This window comes from Pseudophryne corroboree, chromosome 9 (genome assembly GCF_028390025.1).
Source record: "Pseudophryne corroboree isolate aPseCor3 chromosome 9, aPseCor3.hap2, whole genome shotgun sequence".
NCBI lineage: Eukaryota > Metazoa > Chordata > Amphibia > Anura > Myobatrachidae > Pseudophryne > Pseudophryne corroboree.
The window spans coordinates 260538536-260556053 of NC_086452.1; the positions used below are offsets into that span (position 1 = coordinate 260538536).

At 47.5% G+C, this 17518-nt stretch overlaps 1 protein-coding gene across 3 annotated transcripts in view; it reads left to right on the forward strand.

Moving 5' to 3' along the window:
* The window catches only part of UCK2 (uridine-cytidine kinase 2), a 176711-nt gene that overhangs the window by 67664 nt on the left and 91529 nt on the right, over nt 1-17518 (forward strand). For all 3 annotated transcript variants that reach the window (XM_063940254.1, XM_063940252.1, XM_063940253.1), the window contains exon 2: nt 13639-13798. In XM_063940254.1, the coding sequence (XP_063796324.1) occupies nt 13711-13798 (88 nt within the window). In that variant the 5' untranslated portion in view covers nt 13639-13710. The remainder of the gene's footprint in view (nt 1-13638; nt 13799-17518) is intronic.

The window sequence follows — 17518 nt, forward strand, 5'->3', positions numbered from 1 at the left end:
CCAACTGGATCTCCTGGACAAGTGGTCAGGATCCCATCTACACATGCACCAGAGAATACGTCTGTCGCCAAAGGCCAGGATTTCACTCCTCTGGTGGCTGCAATTACCTCACCTTCTGGAGGGCTGCAGGTTCGGTATTCAGGACTGGATCCTTCTAACCATGGATGCAAGTCTCTGGGGCTGGGGCGCAGTCACTCAAGGGGAAACCTTCCAAGGTAGGTGGTCAAGTCTGGAAGATGGCCTGCCGATAAACATTCTAGAACTAAGAGCCGTATACAACCGTCTTATCCAAGCGGCCCATCTTCTAAGAAATCGGGCCATTCAAGTGCAGTCAGACAATGTAACGACAGTGGCTTACATAAACCGACAGGGCGGAACGAAGAGCAGAGCTGCAATGTCAGAGGTAACAAGAATCCTCTTCTGGGCAGAAAAACCCGCGTTGGCGCTGACGGCAATCTTCATTCCGGGAGTAGACAACTGGGAAGCGGACTTCCTCAGCAGACACAATCTCCTTCCGGGGGAGTGTTCAAGGAGGTTACAGATCTTTGGGGCGTACCCAAAATTGACATGATGGCCTCTCGTCTCAACAAGAAGCTTCGGCGGTATTGTTCCAGGTCGAGGGACCCGCAAGCAGTGGCGGTGGACGCCCTAGTGACTCCGTGGGTGTTCCAGTCGGTGTACGTGTTTCCTCCACTTCCACTCATTCCAAGAGTTCTCAAACTTATTAGGAGAACAAGTGCTCAGGCAATCCTCCATTGCTCCGGACTGGCCAAGAAGGTCTTAGTACGCTGATCTTCTGGATCTACTGCTGGAAGAGCCGAGGCCTCTTCCTCTTCGGGAGGACCTGCTGCAGCAGGGGCCATTCGCCTATCAAGACTTACCACGGCTACGTTTGACGGCATGGAGGATGAACGCCAGATACTAGATTAGGAGGGCATTCCGAACAAGGTTATTCCTACCCTGATAAAAGCTAGGAAAGGTCTAAACACTACCATCGTATTTGGGGAAAAAATATGTATCTTGGTGTGAGTCCAAGAAGTTTCCTACGGTGAAGTTTCATCTGGGACGGTTTCTCCTCTTCCTGCAAGCAGGTGTGGATATTGGCCTCAAGTTAGGATCCATAAAGGTCCAGATTTCAGCTCTATCCATTTTCTTCCAGAAACGGTTGGCTACCCTCCCCTGAGGGTCAGACTTTTTTGAAGGGAGTTCTGCACATCCAACCTACCTTTGTGCCGCCTACGGCGCCCTGGGCTCTTAACGTGATGTTGCAGTTCCTCCAGTCGGACTGGAGGTTGAGGTCAAGTTTGTCACGTGGAAGGCTGTCACTTTGTTGGCCTTTTGCTTCTGCTTGACGTGTGTCAGAGTTGGGGGCTTTGTCATGTAAAAGCCCATACTTGATCTTCCATGAAGATAGAGCGGAGCTCCGGACACGTCAGCAGTTTCTTCTGAAGGTTGTGTCGGCATTTCATATAAAACCTATTGTGGTGCCAGTTGCGTCTGACTCCTCAATTTCATCAAAGTCCTTAGATGTGGTAAGGGCTCTAAAAAATGCTCGTCACAGAAAATCGGACTCTGTTTGTCCTGTATGACCCCAAGAAAATTGGGTGTCCTGCTTCTAATCAGACGATTTCTCGCTGGTTTCGGTTCACTATCCAGCATGCGTATTCTACGGCAGGCTTGCCGTGTCCTACATCTGTTAAGGCCTACTCTACTCGTAAGGTGGGTTCTTCCAGAGCGGCTGTCCGGGGTGTCTGCCGAGCAGCTACTTGGTCGGAGTCTAACACCTTCGCAAAGTTCTACAAGTTCGATACTTTGGCCTCCAATTTGTGGACTTTGACCAAACTTAAGGTCCTCAGAATCAAAGTCCACAAATTGCAGATGCACGCTCCTTCTGGGAATAATTTCTGATATATAACCCTAGGGATCTTCCTCCACTCCTGTAGTCCTCTACGGAATACGAGAAAAGGATTTACCGGTAGGTAATTAAAATCCTATTTTCTCTTACATCCTAGAGGATGCTGGGGTCCACATTAGTACCATGGGGATGTACCAAAGCTCCCAGAAGGGAGAGCGCGTAGGCTCCTGCTGAACCAATTGACCAAACTTTAAGGTCCTCAGAATCAATCTGTTCTGCAGGAACTTCTGTGCGCTCCCTCCCGTACTGGGAGCTTTGGTACATCCCCATGGTACTAAATGGAACCCCAGCATCCTCTAGGACGTAAGAGAAAATAGGATTTTAATTACCTACCGGTAAATCCTTTTTTCTCTTATTCCGTAGAGGATACTGGGTGCCCGCACAGAGCTTCGTTATCCTGCAGTGGTTATTTTGTTCAGTACTGCTTAGTTCTAGGTTAAGTATTTGTTTTATTACTTGATAAGTAATCTTGTTCAGCCGTTGCTGATGCTTCAAGCTGGTTAGCTTGGTTTGCCTTGTGTGAGCTGGTGTGAATCTCGCCACTATATGTGTAAAATCCTTCTCTCGAAGATGGACGTCTCCTCGGGCACAGTTTCTAGACTTATCAAGTACATTCTATGGGTGGGATTCAAATCTTCTGTCATCCCCTCCCGCCCCCATCGCGCCTGCTTAAAGTATTCAAATGTTGCTGCCGATGGGTGTGATATCAACATTTCAGTTCACCACCCCCAGGGGTGGTGAGCTGAAATGCACAAAAAGTGACACGTTTGGACGCCCAAACGGGGCTTTTCACGATCGCGCCCGTGTCTTTAGTCAGGTTTAGCTGCTTTACGCTGCTAAACCAGTCTCTTATGGGCGAGATAACGGTGGTCATTAAAATATCACCCCTCTATCTCCCGTCACTTTAGACGGGAGTTCGGGGCCAATAAAACATTTGAATTCTGTAGAAGCTGGTCTCCACTAGTCCACGTCTCCATTTTTTGCACTGCTTGATGCATCTGTGTTTGCACATTGATTCCTACAAACTATGTTTTTCTGTATGTGCTTATTCGGTCTAAAATCACACAGACTGGTTCTGTGCATCCTGCTGCATACATATTTCATACAAGGTGGGAACACTTTGCCAATATGTAGGAAAAAATTTGCTTTGAATCTTAGACTTGGCTTTTATAGACGGTAGAGAGAAGTGTGTGTGTATGGAAGGGGAGGGGCTTTTATGCCCCACCACCTCTACAACATTGTATTCACATAGAGGGAAATAAATTATTGCATCCCGATCTCCCGTCTAAAGTGACAGGAGCTCACACGGGTGATATTCAATTGATCATTGTCATTGCGCTGATCGTGCCCATTACTGTTGGGTTTAGCAGCTAAACTCTACTAAACAAATGGGCGCAATCCCGAAGAGTGCTGTTGGGTCACTTTTCACACTTTTCAGTTCGCACCTCCAGATGGTGTGAGCAGAAATGTCAGTGCCAGCAGCAGATCATGGCTCCATTGGGCGCCATCTGCTGGAATTTGAATTCTGCCCATAGAGTACAATTTCTTGAATTACTAGAAAGACTCTTCACACAGGAAGACTCCTAATTAGAGGATCATATATTGGCTACTCCATTCTTCACCCTCATTTCATCAGCCAACTAACCCCTAATAAGACATACAAACATGTTTGTAAGCACATTGATTGAACCCCAGCCCATTGCTCATCACCCATTAGGGAGGTGAGCAATAAATTCTAAATCAAATGGTGAGAGGGGAGGATACCGTCAGTTTAGTCTACTTATACCAATAATTCCACAATGACCTAAAAATATGCAGTCATGCTATTTGGTCTATGGGGTATATGCAATTGCGGTCGAATTGTCGAAAAACTGGACTTTTTCGCCAAAAAAAAAAAAAAATTGACAATGCAATTCAGTACTTTCCGTCAAACAAACGGACTTTCAAAATTCGACTTTTTGAAATTCGACATTTGTCAAATTCGACATTTCTGCAATGGTACAAATGTGGCAATTTGCCAAAAGTATATTCTATTGAATACAGTCAAATTTTGCTGTGGTGCGCTCCCTGGGTTACTCGGGCAATATTCAATCTTCAGAAGTGTAGGCTCTGGTAAGTATATTCTTAATTCGGTAAAGATTCTCCACTCCAATTCACACGATTTTACCCAAAAGATGGAAAAGAGAGCAATATAGTGAAGTATAGTCAGATTCAGTTATACTTATATAAATGGGATTGTCCAAACAAAATGGAGTCCCACTGAATAGGCGGACCCACGTACCAGATTTTTTGGGGTGTCAGTAGTGCCCACCCAAATACGCCTGTGGTATTACTTCCACTGCTATCTCGTAGTTTTCCTCAGAAATTCTTCACCAATTCACCTCTCCATTTAGAGTTATATCCCCAAAAGTAAATAGGAAGAGAACAGCAGTAAACAGCAGTATATAGTGAAGTACTGTTTGTTCTGATGATAATTTTTATTTAAAGTGCAATAGAAGGTCTTTTTCTAAAAACATATGACATCCAAGTGCAAATTCAGCAAGAATAAAATCAATGATAAAATGTACAATGCACCACAGATTAGTGGACCCACGTACCAGAGTTGTTGGGGTGTATCAAATGTCCACCCAAAAAAAACGCCTTAAATATTGCTCCCCGGGGTTTACAGCAACAGTCAGCGAATTTCCTCTGGATACCAATTTATCTCATTTTATCGACCATCACCGATTTCTTTCCCTTTTTGTCTTTTTTTTTTTTTCCTTTCTTCACCACCTTATCCGCTTCCTTTCCTCCCACCTAAGGTGTGAATTGGAGTGGAGAATCTTTACCGAATTAAGAATATACTTACCAGAGCCTACACTTCTGAAGATTGAATATTGCCCGAGTAACCGCTCCCTGCGCACCACAGCAAAATTTGACTGTATAAATTGTGACTTTTTTGGGATTCAGTTGACCATCCCGGCTGGTGGACTGCAGCACCTTTGAACTAAAGCGCCATCTTTACATTTTTTTGTTCACGGTTATATTCTATTGAAGTTTGGAAATTCGACAACAGTGCTTTTAGACAGTAAATTCGTCATTTTCAATCCGCCACACTTTGGTGGGGGAATCTAATAAAAAAAATGTAAAACATGTTTTTTTTTGGTGTTTTTTTTTATTGGTAATAGCATATCTATTTATTTTAGAAGGGATTAGGTAATTGGTTTGTCTATTTTGGAGGCACAAGTATTATTTATATATTTTTAAAAATATTATTATTATTATTATTATTATTATTATTATTATTATTATTATTATTTTTTTTAAATGGAATGGTAAAATCCCGAAAAAAAAAAAAAGGCGTGGGGTCCCCCCTCCAAAGCATAACCTGCCTCGGGCTCTTCGAGCCGGTCCTGGTTCTAAAAATCCGGGGGGGGAAATGACAGAGGATCCCCCGTAATTTTAAAACCAGCACCGGGCTCTGCGCCTGGTGCTGGTGCAAAAAATACGGGGGACAAAAAGAGTAGGGGTCCCCCATATTTTTTACACCAGCATCCGGCTCCACTAGCTGGACAGATAATGCCACAGCCGGGGGTCACTTTTATACAGCGCCCTGCGGCCGTGGCATTAAATATCCAACTAGTCACCCCTGGCCGGGGTACCCTGGGGGTGTGGGGACCGCCAGGGGTGAAGCCCGAGGCTGTCCCCCCCCCCCCATCCAAGTGCTGCGGATGGGGGGCTGATAGCCTTTGTAAAAATGAAAAAATATTGTTTCTCTGACGTCCTAAGTGGATGCTGGGACTCCGTAAGGACCATGGGGAATAGCGGCTCCGCAGGAGACTGGGCACAACTAAAGAAAGCTTTAGGACTACCTGGTGTGCACTGGCTCCTCCCACTATGACCCTCCTCCAGACCTCAGTTAGAATCTTGTGCCCGGCTGAGCTGGATGCACACTAGGGGCTCTCCTGAGCTCCTAGAAAGAAAGTATATTTTAGGTTTTTTATTTTACAGTGAGATCTGCTGGCAACAGACTCACTGCAGCGAGGGACTAAGGGGAGAAGAAGCGAACCTACCTAACAGGTGGTAGCTTGGGCTTCTTAGGCTACTGGACACCATTAGCTCCAGAGGGATCGACCGCAGGACCCGACCTTGATGTTCGGTCCCGGAGCCGCGCCGCCGGCCCCCTTACAGAGCCAGAAGCAAGAAGTGTTCCTGAAAATCGGCGGCAGAAGACTTCTGTCTTCAACAAGGTAGCGCACAGCACTGCAGCTGTGCGCCATTGCTCCTCATGCACACCTCACACTCCGGTCACTGATGGGTGCAGGGCGCTGGGGGGGGGGCGCCCTGAGGGCAATATAAACACCTTGGCTGGCAAATCATCACAATATATAGTCCCAGGGCTATATATGTGATAAATTACCCCTGCCAGAATCCATGAAAAAAGCGGGAGAAAAGTCCGCCGAAAAAGGGGTGGGGCTATCTCCCTCAGCACACTGGCGCCATTTTTTCTTCACAGTGCAGCTGGAAGACAGCTCCCCAGGCTCTCCCCTGTAGTTTTCAGGCTCAAAGGGTTAAAAAGAGAGGGGGGGCACCAAATTTAGACGCAATATGTGTATACAAGCAGCTATTGGGGGAAAAATCACTTGGTTATAGTGTTAATCCCTGCATTATATAGCGCTCTGGTGTGTGCTGGCATACTCTCTCTCTGTCTCCCCAAAGGACTTTGTGGGGTCCTGTCCTCAGTCAGAGCATTCCCTGTGTGTGTGCGGTGTGTCGGTACGGCTGTGTCGACATGTTGGATGAGGAATACGTGGAGGCGGAGCAGAGGCCGATAAATGGGATGTCGCCCCCTGTGGGGCCGACACCAGAGTGGATGGATAGGTGGAAGGTATTAACCGACAATGTCAACTCCTTACATAAAAGGCTGGATGACGTAACAGCTGTGGGACAGCCGGCTTCTCAGCCCGCGCCTGCCCAGGCGTCTCAAAGGCCATCAGGGGCTCAAAAAACGCCCATTACCTCAGATGGCAGACACAGATGTCGACACGGAGTCTGACTCCAGTGTCGACGAGGTTGAGACATATACACAATCCACTAGGAACATCCGTTGCATGATCTCTGCAATGAAAAATGTGTTACACATTTCTGACATTAACCCAAGTACCACATAAAGGGGGTTTTATGTTTGGGGAGAAAAAGCAGCCAGTGTTTTGTTCCCCCATCAGAGTGAATGAAGTGTGTAAAGAAGCGTGGGTTCCCCCGATAAGAAACTGGTAATTTCTAAAAAGTTACTGCTGGCGTACCCTTTCCCGCCAGAGGATAGGTCACGTTGGGAGATTCCCTAGGGTGAATAAGGCGCTCACACGTTTGTCAAAAAAGGTGGCACTGCCGTCTTAGGATACGGCCACTTTGAAGGAGCCTGCTGATAAAAAGCAGGAGGCTATCCTGAAGTCCTGAAGTCTGTATATACACACTCAGGTACTATACTGAGACCTGCAATTGCCTAAGCATGAATAGTGCTGCTGCAGCGTGGTCTGATACCCTGTCAGATAATATTAATACCCTAGACAGAGATAATATTTTGCTAACATAGAGCATTTTAAAGACGTTGTCTTATATATGAGGGATGCACAGAGGGATATTTGCCGGCTGGCATCCAAAATTAATCCAATGTCCATTCTGCCAGGAGGGTATTAGAGACCCGGCAGTGGACAGCTGATGCTGACCTTAATAGGCACATGGGAATTCTGCCTTATAAGGGTGAGGAATTGTTTGGGGATGGTCTCTGGGACCTCGTATCCACAGCAACAGCTGGGAAGAAATAAATTTACCTCAGGTTTCCTCACAGCCTAAGAAAGCACCGTATTTTCAGGTACAGTCCTTTCGGCTTCAGAAAAGCAAGCGGGTCAAAGGCGCTTCCTTTCTGCACAGAGACAAGGGAAGAAGGAAAAAGCTGCACCAGACAGCCAGTTCCCAGGATCAAAAATCTTCCCCCGTTTCCTCTGAGTCCACCGCATGACGCTGGGGCTCCACAGGTGGAGACAGGTGCGGTGGGGGCGCGTCTCGGGAACTTCAGGGACCAGTGGGCTTGTCCACAGGCGGATCCCTAGGTTCTGCAAGTAGTATCACAGGGATACAAGCTGGAGTTCGAGGCGACTCCCCCTCGCCGTTACCTCACATCAGCCTTGCCTGCTGCCCTCAGAGAAAGGGAGGTAGTACTGGCGGCAATTCACAAGCTGTACTTCCAGCAGGTGAAATCAAGGTACCCCTCCTTCAACAAGGCCGGGGTTACTATTCCAAAATGTTTGTGGTACCGAAACCAGACGGTTCGGTGAGACCCATTCTAAAAATTTAAATCCTTGAACACTTATATACGAAGGTTCAAGTTCAAAATGGAATCGCTCAGGGCGATTATTGCAAGCCTGGAGAATTTCATGGTATCACTGGACATCAAGGATGCTTACCTGCATGTCCCTATTTACCCTCCTCACCAGGATTGTCATTACCAATTCCAGAAGTTGCCGTTGGTCTGTCCCCGGCACCGAGGGTATTATTTACCAAGGTAATGGCCGAAATAATTATCCCGTACTTGGACGATCTCCTTTATAAAGGCGAGGTCCAGGGAGCAGTTCGTCGGAGTAGCACTATCTCGGGAAGTGCTACAACAGCACGGCTGGATTCTGAATATTCCAAAGTCGCAGCTGGTTCCTACGACGCGTCTACTGTTCCTGGGTATGGTTCTGGACACAGAACAAGAAAAAAAGGGTTTCTCCCGGAGGAGAAGTCCAAGGAGTTGTCGTCTCTAGACAGAGACCTCCTAATACAAATACAGGTGTCGGTGCATCAATGCACGCGAGCCCTGGGAAAGATGGTAGCTTCTTACGAAGAAATTCCATTCGCCAGGTCCCATGCAAAGATCTTCCAGTGGGATCTGTTGGACAAGTGGTCCGGGTCGCATCTTCAGATGCATCGGCGGATAACCCGGTCTCCAAGGGCCAGGGTGTCGCTGTTGTGGTGGCTGCAGAGTGCTCATCTTCTAGAGGGCCGCAGATTCGGCATACAGGACTGGGTCCTGGTGACCACGGATGCCAGCCTTCGAGGCTGGGGGGCAGTCACACAGGGAAGAAACTTCCAAGGACTATGGACAAGTCAGGAGACTTCCCTACACAAAAATATTCTGGAACAAAGGGCCATTTACAATGCCCTAAGTCAGGCTAGACCCCTGCTTCAACACCGGCCGGTGCTGATCCAGTCAGACAACATCACGGCGGTCGCTCATGTAAACCGACAGGGCGGCACAAGAAGCAGGATGGCGATGGCAGAAGCCACAAGGATTCTCCGATGGGCGGAAAATCATGTGTTAGCACTGTCAGCAGTGTTCATTCCCGGAGTGGATAACTGGGAAGCAGACTTTCTCAGCAGACACGACCTCCACCCGGGAGAGTGGGGACTTCATCCAGAAGTCTTCCAAATGATTGTACACCATTGGGAAAGGCCACAGGTGGACATGATGGCGTCCCGCCTCAACAAAAAGCTAAAAAGATATTGCGCCAGGTCAAGGGACCCTCAGGCGATAGCTGTGGACGCTCTGTTAACACCGTGGGTGTACCAGTCGGTGTATGTGTTCCCTTCTCTGCCTCTCATACCCAGGGTAATGAGAATAATAAGAAGGAGAGGAGTAAGAACTATACTCATTGTTCCGGATTGGCCAAGAAGAGCTTGGTACCCAGAACTCCAAGAAATGATCTCAGAGGACACATGGCCTCTGCCGCTCAGACAGGACCTGCTGCAGCAGGGGGCCTGTCTGTTCCAAGACGTACCGCGGCTGCGTTTGACGGCATGGCGGTTGAACGCCGGATCCTGAAGGAAAAGGGCATTCCAGAGGAAATTATTCCTACGCTAATTAAAGCTAGGAAAGAAGTGAACGCAAACCATTATCACCGCATATGGTGGAAATATGTTGCTTGCTGTGAGGCCAGGAAAGCCCCAACGGAGGAATTTCAGCTAGGTCGATTTCTGCACTTCCTACAGTCAGGGGTGACTATGGGCCTAAAATTGGTTTCCATTAAGGTCCAGATTTCGGCTCTATCGATTTTCTTCAAAAATAGAACTGACTACACTGCCTGAAGTTCAGACTTTTGTTAAGGGAGTGCTGCATAGTCAGCCCCCGTTTGTGCCTCCAGTGGCACCGTGGGATCTCAACGTGGTGTTGGATTTCCTGAAGTCGCATTGGGTTGAGCCACTTACATCCGTGGAGCTAAAATAACTCACGTGGAAAGTGGTCATGCTGTTGGCCTTGGCGTCGGCCAGGCGTGTATCAAAATTAGCGGCTTTATCATGCAAAAGCCCTTATCCAAAAAAAATTTATATGGATAGGGCGGAATTGAGGACTCGTTCCCAATTCCTTTCTAAGGTGGTATCAGTTTTTCATGTGAACCAACCTATTGTGGTGCCTGCGGCTACTTGGGACTTGGAGGATTCCAAGTTACTGGACGTAGTCAGGGCCCTGAAAAATATATGTTTCCAGGACGGCTGGAGTCAGGAAAACTGACTCGCTATTTATCCTGTATGCACCCAACAAGCTGGGTGCTCCTGCTTCTAAGCAGACTATTGCTCGCTGGATCTGTAGCACGATTCAACTTGCACATTCTGCGGCTGGACTGCCGCACCCTAAATCTGTAAAAGCCCATTCCACGAGGAAAGTGGGCTCTTCTTGGGCGGCTGCCCGAGGGGTCTCGGCTTTACAAATTTGCCGAGCTGTTACTTTGTCGGATTCAAACACTTTTGCAAGAGTCTACAAGTTTGATACCCTGGCTGAGGAGGACCTAGAGTTTGCTCATTCGGTGCTGCAGAGTCATCCGCACTCTCCCGCCCGTTTGGGAGCTTTGGTATAATCCCCATGGTCCTTACGGAGTCCCCAGCATCCACTAGGACGTTAGAGAAAATAAGATTTTACTCACCGGTAAATTTATTTCTCGTAGTCCGTAGTGGATGCTAGGCGCCCATCCCAAGTGCGGATTGTCTGCAATACTTGTATATAGTTATTGCCTAACTAAAGGGTTATTGTTGAGCCATCTGTTGAGAGGCTCAGTTATATTTCATACTGTTAACTGGGTATAGTATCACGAGTTATACGGTGTGATTGGTGTGGCTGGTATGAGTCTTACCCGGGATTCGAAATCCTTCCTTATTGTGTCAGCTCTTCCGGGCACAGTATCCTAACTGAGGTCTGGAGGAGGGTCATAGTGGGAGGAGCCAGTGCACACCAGGTAGTCCTAAAGCTTTCTTTAGTTGTGCCCAGTCTCCTGCGGAGCCGCTATTCCCCATGGTCCTTACGGAGTCCCAGCATCCACTACGGACTACGAGAAATAGATTTACCGGTGAGTAAAATCTTATTTTTTTTCCAGTAGTACTACAAGTCCCAGCAAGCCTCCCCCGCAAGCTGGTACTTGGAGAACCACAAGTACCAGCATGCGGGAGAAAAACGGGCCCGCTGGTACCTGTAGTTCTACTGGAAAAAAAATACCCAAACAAAAACAGGAGACACACACCGTGAAAGTAAAACTTTATTACACACATGTCGACACACACACACATACTTACCTATGTTCACACGCCGACCTCTGTCCACTTGTCCAAGTAGAATCCACGTGTACCTGTGAATAAAATTATACTCGCCTGATCCAGTGTCCAGGTTATAATCCACGTTCTTGGCAAAAAAAAAAAAAAGAACAACCAAACGGACTACACATGGGACCCCTTTCCACGAATGCCGGGCACCCACGTGACTGCTGTCACAGAAGGTCCCTTCAGCCAATCAGGAAGCACTACTTCGTGGCACTCACCTGATTGGCTGTATGCGCGTCTGCTGTCAGACAGCGCATCGCACAGCTCCCTCCATTAGTTTCAATGGTGGGAACTTTGCAGGTAGCGGTGGGGTTACCCGCGGTCAGCCGCTGATCGGCGGGTGACGTCACCGCTGACGCAAAGTTCCCACCATTGAAACTAATGGAGGGAGCTGTGCGATGCGCTGTCTGACAGCAGACGCGCATAGCCAATCAGCAGAGTGCCAGGACGTTGCGCTCGCTGATTGGCTGAAGAGACCTTTCTGTGACAGCAGTCACGGGGGGGTCTCTGCATTCGGGGAAAGGGGTCCCATGTGTAAACATTGGACCCCTTTCAGTCCGGCTGGTTCGGGTGTTCGTTTTTTTTTTTTTTTTGCCAAGTACGAGGATTATTGTAAAAGATCCGGACATTGGATTGAGGTGAGTATAATTTTTTTCACAGGTACCCTTGATTCTTCAGTGACGAGGGGGGCGTGGCAGTTGGCGGGTCAACATAGGTAAGTATGTATGTGTCGGCATGTATGAAATAAAGTTTGACTTTCACGGTGTGTGTCTCCTGTTTTTATTTGGGTATTTTTTTCCAGTAAAACTACAGGTACCAGCGGGCCCGTTTTTCTCCCGCATGCTGGTACTTGTGGTTCTCCAAGTACCAGCTTGCGGGGGAGGCTTGCTGGGACTTGTAGTAGTACTACTGGGGGACCCCTACTCTTTTTGTTCCCCGTATATTTTGCACCAGCACCAGGCGCAGAGCCCGGTGCTGGTTTTAAAAATACGGGGGATCCCATGACATTTTTCCCCCCAGGTTTTTAGAACCAGGACCGGCTCAAAGAGCCCGAGGCTGGTTATGTTTTGGAGGGGGAACCCCACGCAATTTTTTTTCGGGTTTTTCCCGTTTTTTAAAAATCGGAACAAAATCCGTCAAATCGGCCGTTTTTCGTCAGCGGGACTGTCAAATCCGTTTTTATTGAATATGGTCAATTTCGGCACCCACTTGCCGAAATTAGATGGTCGACTTGTGTCGAATTAAAAAACGGGCGGAAAAAAATTGCCGCGATTCGCCGCTAATTGCATATACCCCTATGCTGTTGAACAAATGCAATAGAGATTGCTGGGAGCAGTGGTTCCACAATAAACTCCAAAATATTCAGCAAACTTTTTTTTAATTTGGACAATACACCCTAAAACAGTTTAACTCCTCCTACCCTCTTTTCACAGAAGACTGAAGAATTGACCCAGCCAGTAAGGGATACATTTATGTAGCTTCTCTGGTTTGACGTCCAAATTTAAAGTTGCACTTATGTAACGGGCAAAACATAGTGGGATTTGTAGTTTATAGTAGTCCTGATTTAATGGTTTGAGGCTTGACTTGCCGAGGCGCTTTGGCCGATTTGTAAATATGAACATATTGAGTGAATTCAATTGCCAGCAAAGGGTGCGAATTGAAGTTGTATTTAAATGATGGCAATGGGACCTTGTCTTGCACGGGCCAATTCACATCATGATTCACACAAGTGCTCGCTAGCCTATGGGGTAGAGAATAATTTTGTATGAGATCCTGTTGCCATAAAGTGTAGCGGGTGCCACACAGGTTCGGCCGGGCAAACAATTCGCCGGTAACTAAATTCCCCTATAAGTCTCTCTAAGCATGTTTAAGGAGTACCTGAAAAAATTGTCTGTTGTAGGAACATGAGGACCACTGTTAGACATGCTACCCTAAAATGTTCTAAGAGTTTGTGTGATCAGATGTCTGATTAATAATAATAATAATTAAATCTAATTATTTCTAGCACTAACTGAAGAATAGGATGATGTATATTTTATTTGAACTATTGACACATGATATAGGGGGGTAATTCCATCAGCCATCATTCTTTTTATTTTTTTTCTTTCCTTGCACAGTCATCTGTATGTTCAAAGATTGTACAGCTCCTGGGACAAAATGAGGTAGATCACCATCAGAAGCAGGTTGTAATGTTGAGTCAGGACCGTTTTTATCGGATTTTGACTCAAGAGCAGAAGAACAAAGCACTGAAAGGCCAATTTAACTTTGACCACCCAGGTAAGATGCCTATTGATTGCATTTTCTCATTTACTACAGGTTTCATTAGTGCATCAAAATATAATTTACTAAAATGACCGCTTCATCTGTATTTCATTACTCAAATAGTTTTATATGATCTTATTTAAGCACCTTCTTCTACCAGAGAAGGAGATCAGCTAACAGCCAAGAACAGTACCATTGGCTTATGGTGTGAATGATCTTGAGTCTCCTTGAACTGTCGTCTTTTACAGATGTTGACAAATTCTTGGGTTCCTTCCATAAAAAGATCTAATTTTTCTTTGCAAAAACTTGGAAAGTGACACAAAAGTAATTGGCATCCATCATCTGTTCAGATTTAATAGAAATCCAACTTTGCATTAAAGTTTTGATTCGATATCCTTTATTTCTCTAACGTCCTTGTGGATGCTGGGGAATCCGTAAGGACCATGGGGAATAGACGGGCTCCGCAGGAGACTGGGCACTCTAAGAAAGATTTAGTACTACTGGTGTGCACTGGCTCCTCCCTCTATGCCCCTCCTCCAGACCCCAGTTAGAATCTGTGCCCGGATGGAGCTGGGTGCATTTTAGTGAGCTCTCCTGAGCTTGCTAATAAGAAAGTATTTTAGTTAGGTTTTTTATTTTCAGAGAGCTTCTGCTGGCAACAGACTCTCTGCTACATGGGACTGAGGGGAGAGAAGCAAACCTACTAACTGCAGCTAGGTTGCGCTTCTTAGGCTACTGGACACCATTAGCTCCAGAGGGTTCGAACACAGGATCTTAACCTTGGTCGTCGGTTCCCGGAGCCGCGCCGCCGTCCCCCTCGCAGAGCCAGCAGACAGAAGCCGGCGGGATGAAGCAAGAAGACGTCAAAATCAGCGGCAGAAGACTCCTGTCTTCACATGAGGAAGCGCACAGCACTGCAGCTGTGCGCCATTGCGCCCACAATAACCCACACACTCCGGTCACTGTAGGGTGCAGGGCGCAGGTGGGGGGGCGCCCTGGGCAGCAATTTTGATACCTCTTGGCAAAAGTAACATATATATATACAGCTGGGCACTGTATATATGTATGAGCCCCCGCCATTATTTTTTCACAGAAAGCGGGACAGAAGCCCTCCGCTGAGGGGGTGGGGCTTCTTCCTCAGCACTCACCAGCGCCATTTTCTCTCCACAGCTCCGCTGAGAGGAAGCTCCCCAGACTCTCCCCTGCAGTCTCAGGGTAGAAAGAGGGTAAAAAGAGAGGGGGGGCACATAAATGTAGGCGCATTTATCATATATACAGCAGCTACTGGGTAAACACTAAGTTACTGTGTAATTCCTGGGTGATATAGCACTGGGGTGTGTGCTGGCATACTCTCTCTCTGTCTCTCCAAAAGACCTGGTGGGGGTCCTGTCCTCATATAGAGCATCCCCTGTGTGTGTGGTGTGTCGGTATGCGTGTGTCGACATGTTTGACGAGGAGGGCTATGTGGAGGCAGAGCAGGTGCAGATGGATGAGGTGTCTCCGCCGACACCTGATTGGATGGATATGTGGAAGGTGTTAAATGATAATGTAAACTCCTTGCATAAAAGGTTGGATAAAGCTGAAGCCTTGGGACAGTCGGGGTCTCAGCCCATGCCTGATTTTACAGCGCAGAGGCTGTCAGGGTCTCAGAAGCGCCCACTATCCAATATTGTTGACACAGATATCGACACGGATTCTGATTCCAGCGTCGATGGTGATGATGCAAAATTGCAGCCTAAAATGGCTAAAGCCATCCGCTACATGATTATAGCAATGAAGGATGTATTGCACATATGAGGTAAACGCTGTCCCTGACAAGAGGGTTTATATGTTTGGGGAGAAAAAGCAAGAGGTGACTTTTCCCCCTTCACATGAATTAAATGAGTTATGTGAAAAAGCGTGGGATTCTCCTGATAAGAAAGTGTTGGTTCCCAAAAGGTTACTTATGGCGTATCCTTTCCCGCAAACGGACAGGTTGCGCTGGGAATCCTCCCCTAGGGTAGACAAGGCTCTGCCGCGCTTATCTAAGAAGGTGGCCCTACCGTCACAGGATACGGCCTCCCTAAAGGATCCTGCGGATAGGAAGCAGGAAGGTATTCTGAAGTCTGTTTATACACATTCCGGTACCATACTGAGGCCGGCAATTGCGTCGGCCAGGATGTGTAGTGCTGTAGCAGCATGGACAGATACTCTGTCTGAGGAACTGGATACCTTGGACAAGGATACTATTGTACTGACCCTGGGGCATATAAAAGACGCTGTCCTATATATGAGGGATGCCCAGAGGGACATTTGCCTACTGGGCTCAAGAATTAATGCAGTGTCAATTTCTGCCAGAAGGGTCCTGTGGACTCGGCAGTGGACAGGTGATGCCGATTCAAAAAAGCACATGGAGGTTTTACCTTATAAGGGTGAGGAATTATTTGGGGACGGTCTCTCGGACCTAGTTTCCACAGCTACGGCTGGGAAGTCAAATTTTTTGCCATGTATTCCCTCACAACCTAAGAAAGCACCGTATTACCAAATGCAGTCCTTTCGATCACAAAAAAGCAAGAAAGTCAAAGGTGCATCCTTTCTTGCCAGAGGCAGGGATAGGGGAAAGAAGCTGCACCATACAGCTAGTTCCCAGGAACAGAAGTCCTCCCCGGCTTCTACTAAATCCACCGCATGACGCTGGGGCTCCACAGGTGGAGCCGGGAGCGGTGGGGGCGCATCTCCGAAATTTCAGCCACCAGTGGGTTCGCTCACAGGTGGATCCCTGGGCTTTACAGATTGTGTCTCAGGGATACAAGCTGGAATTCGAAGTGATGCCCCCTCACCGTTACCTAAAATCGGCCCTGCCAGCTTCCCCCATGGAAAGGGAGGTAGTGTTAGCGGCAATTCACAAGTTATATCTCCAGCAGGTGGTGGTAAAGGTTCCCCTCCTTCAACAGGGAAGGGGTTACTATTCCACAATGTTTGTAGTGCCGAAACCGGACGGTTCGGTCAGACCCATTTTGAATTTAAAATCCCTGAACATTTATCTGACGAAGTTCAAGTTCAAAATGGAATCGCTCAGAGCGGTCATTGCAAGCCTGGAAGAGGGGGATTTTATGGTGTCTCTGGACATCAAGGATGCTTACTTGCATGTCCCCATTTATCCACCTCCTCGGGAGTACCTCAGGTTTGTGGTACAGGACTGTCATTACCAATTCCAGACGTTGCCGTTTGGTCTGTCCACGGCACCGAGGGTATTTACCAAGGTAATGGCCGAAATGATGATACTCCTTCGAAAAAAGGGAGTTATAATTATCCCGTACTTGGACGATCTCCTTATAAAGGCGAGGTCCAGGGAACAGTTGTTGATCGGAGTAGCACTAGCTCGGGAAGTGCTACAACAGCACGGCTGGATCCTGAATATTCCAAAGTTGCAGCTGGTTCCTACAACGCGTCTACTGTTCCTGGGGATGGTTCTGGACACAGAACAGAAAAAGGTGTTTCTCCCGGAGGAGAAGGCCAAGGAGTTGTCATCTCTAGTCAGAGACCTCCTAAAACCAAAACAGGTGTCGGTGCACCACTGCACGCGAGTCCTGGGAAAGATGGTAGCTTCTTACGAAGCAATTCCATTCGGAAGGTTCCATGCAAGGATCTTTCAGTGGGATCTGTTGGACAAGTGGTCCGGATCGCATCTTCAGATGCATCGGCTGATAACCCGGTCTCCAAGGGCCAGGGTGTCGCTGTTGTGGTGGCTGCAGA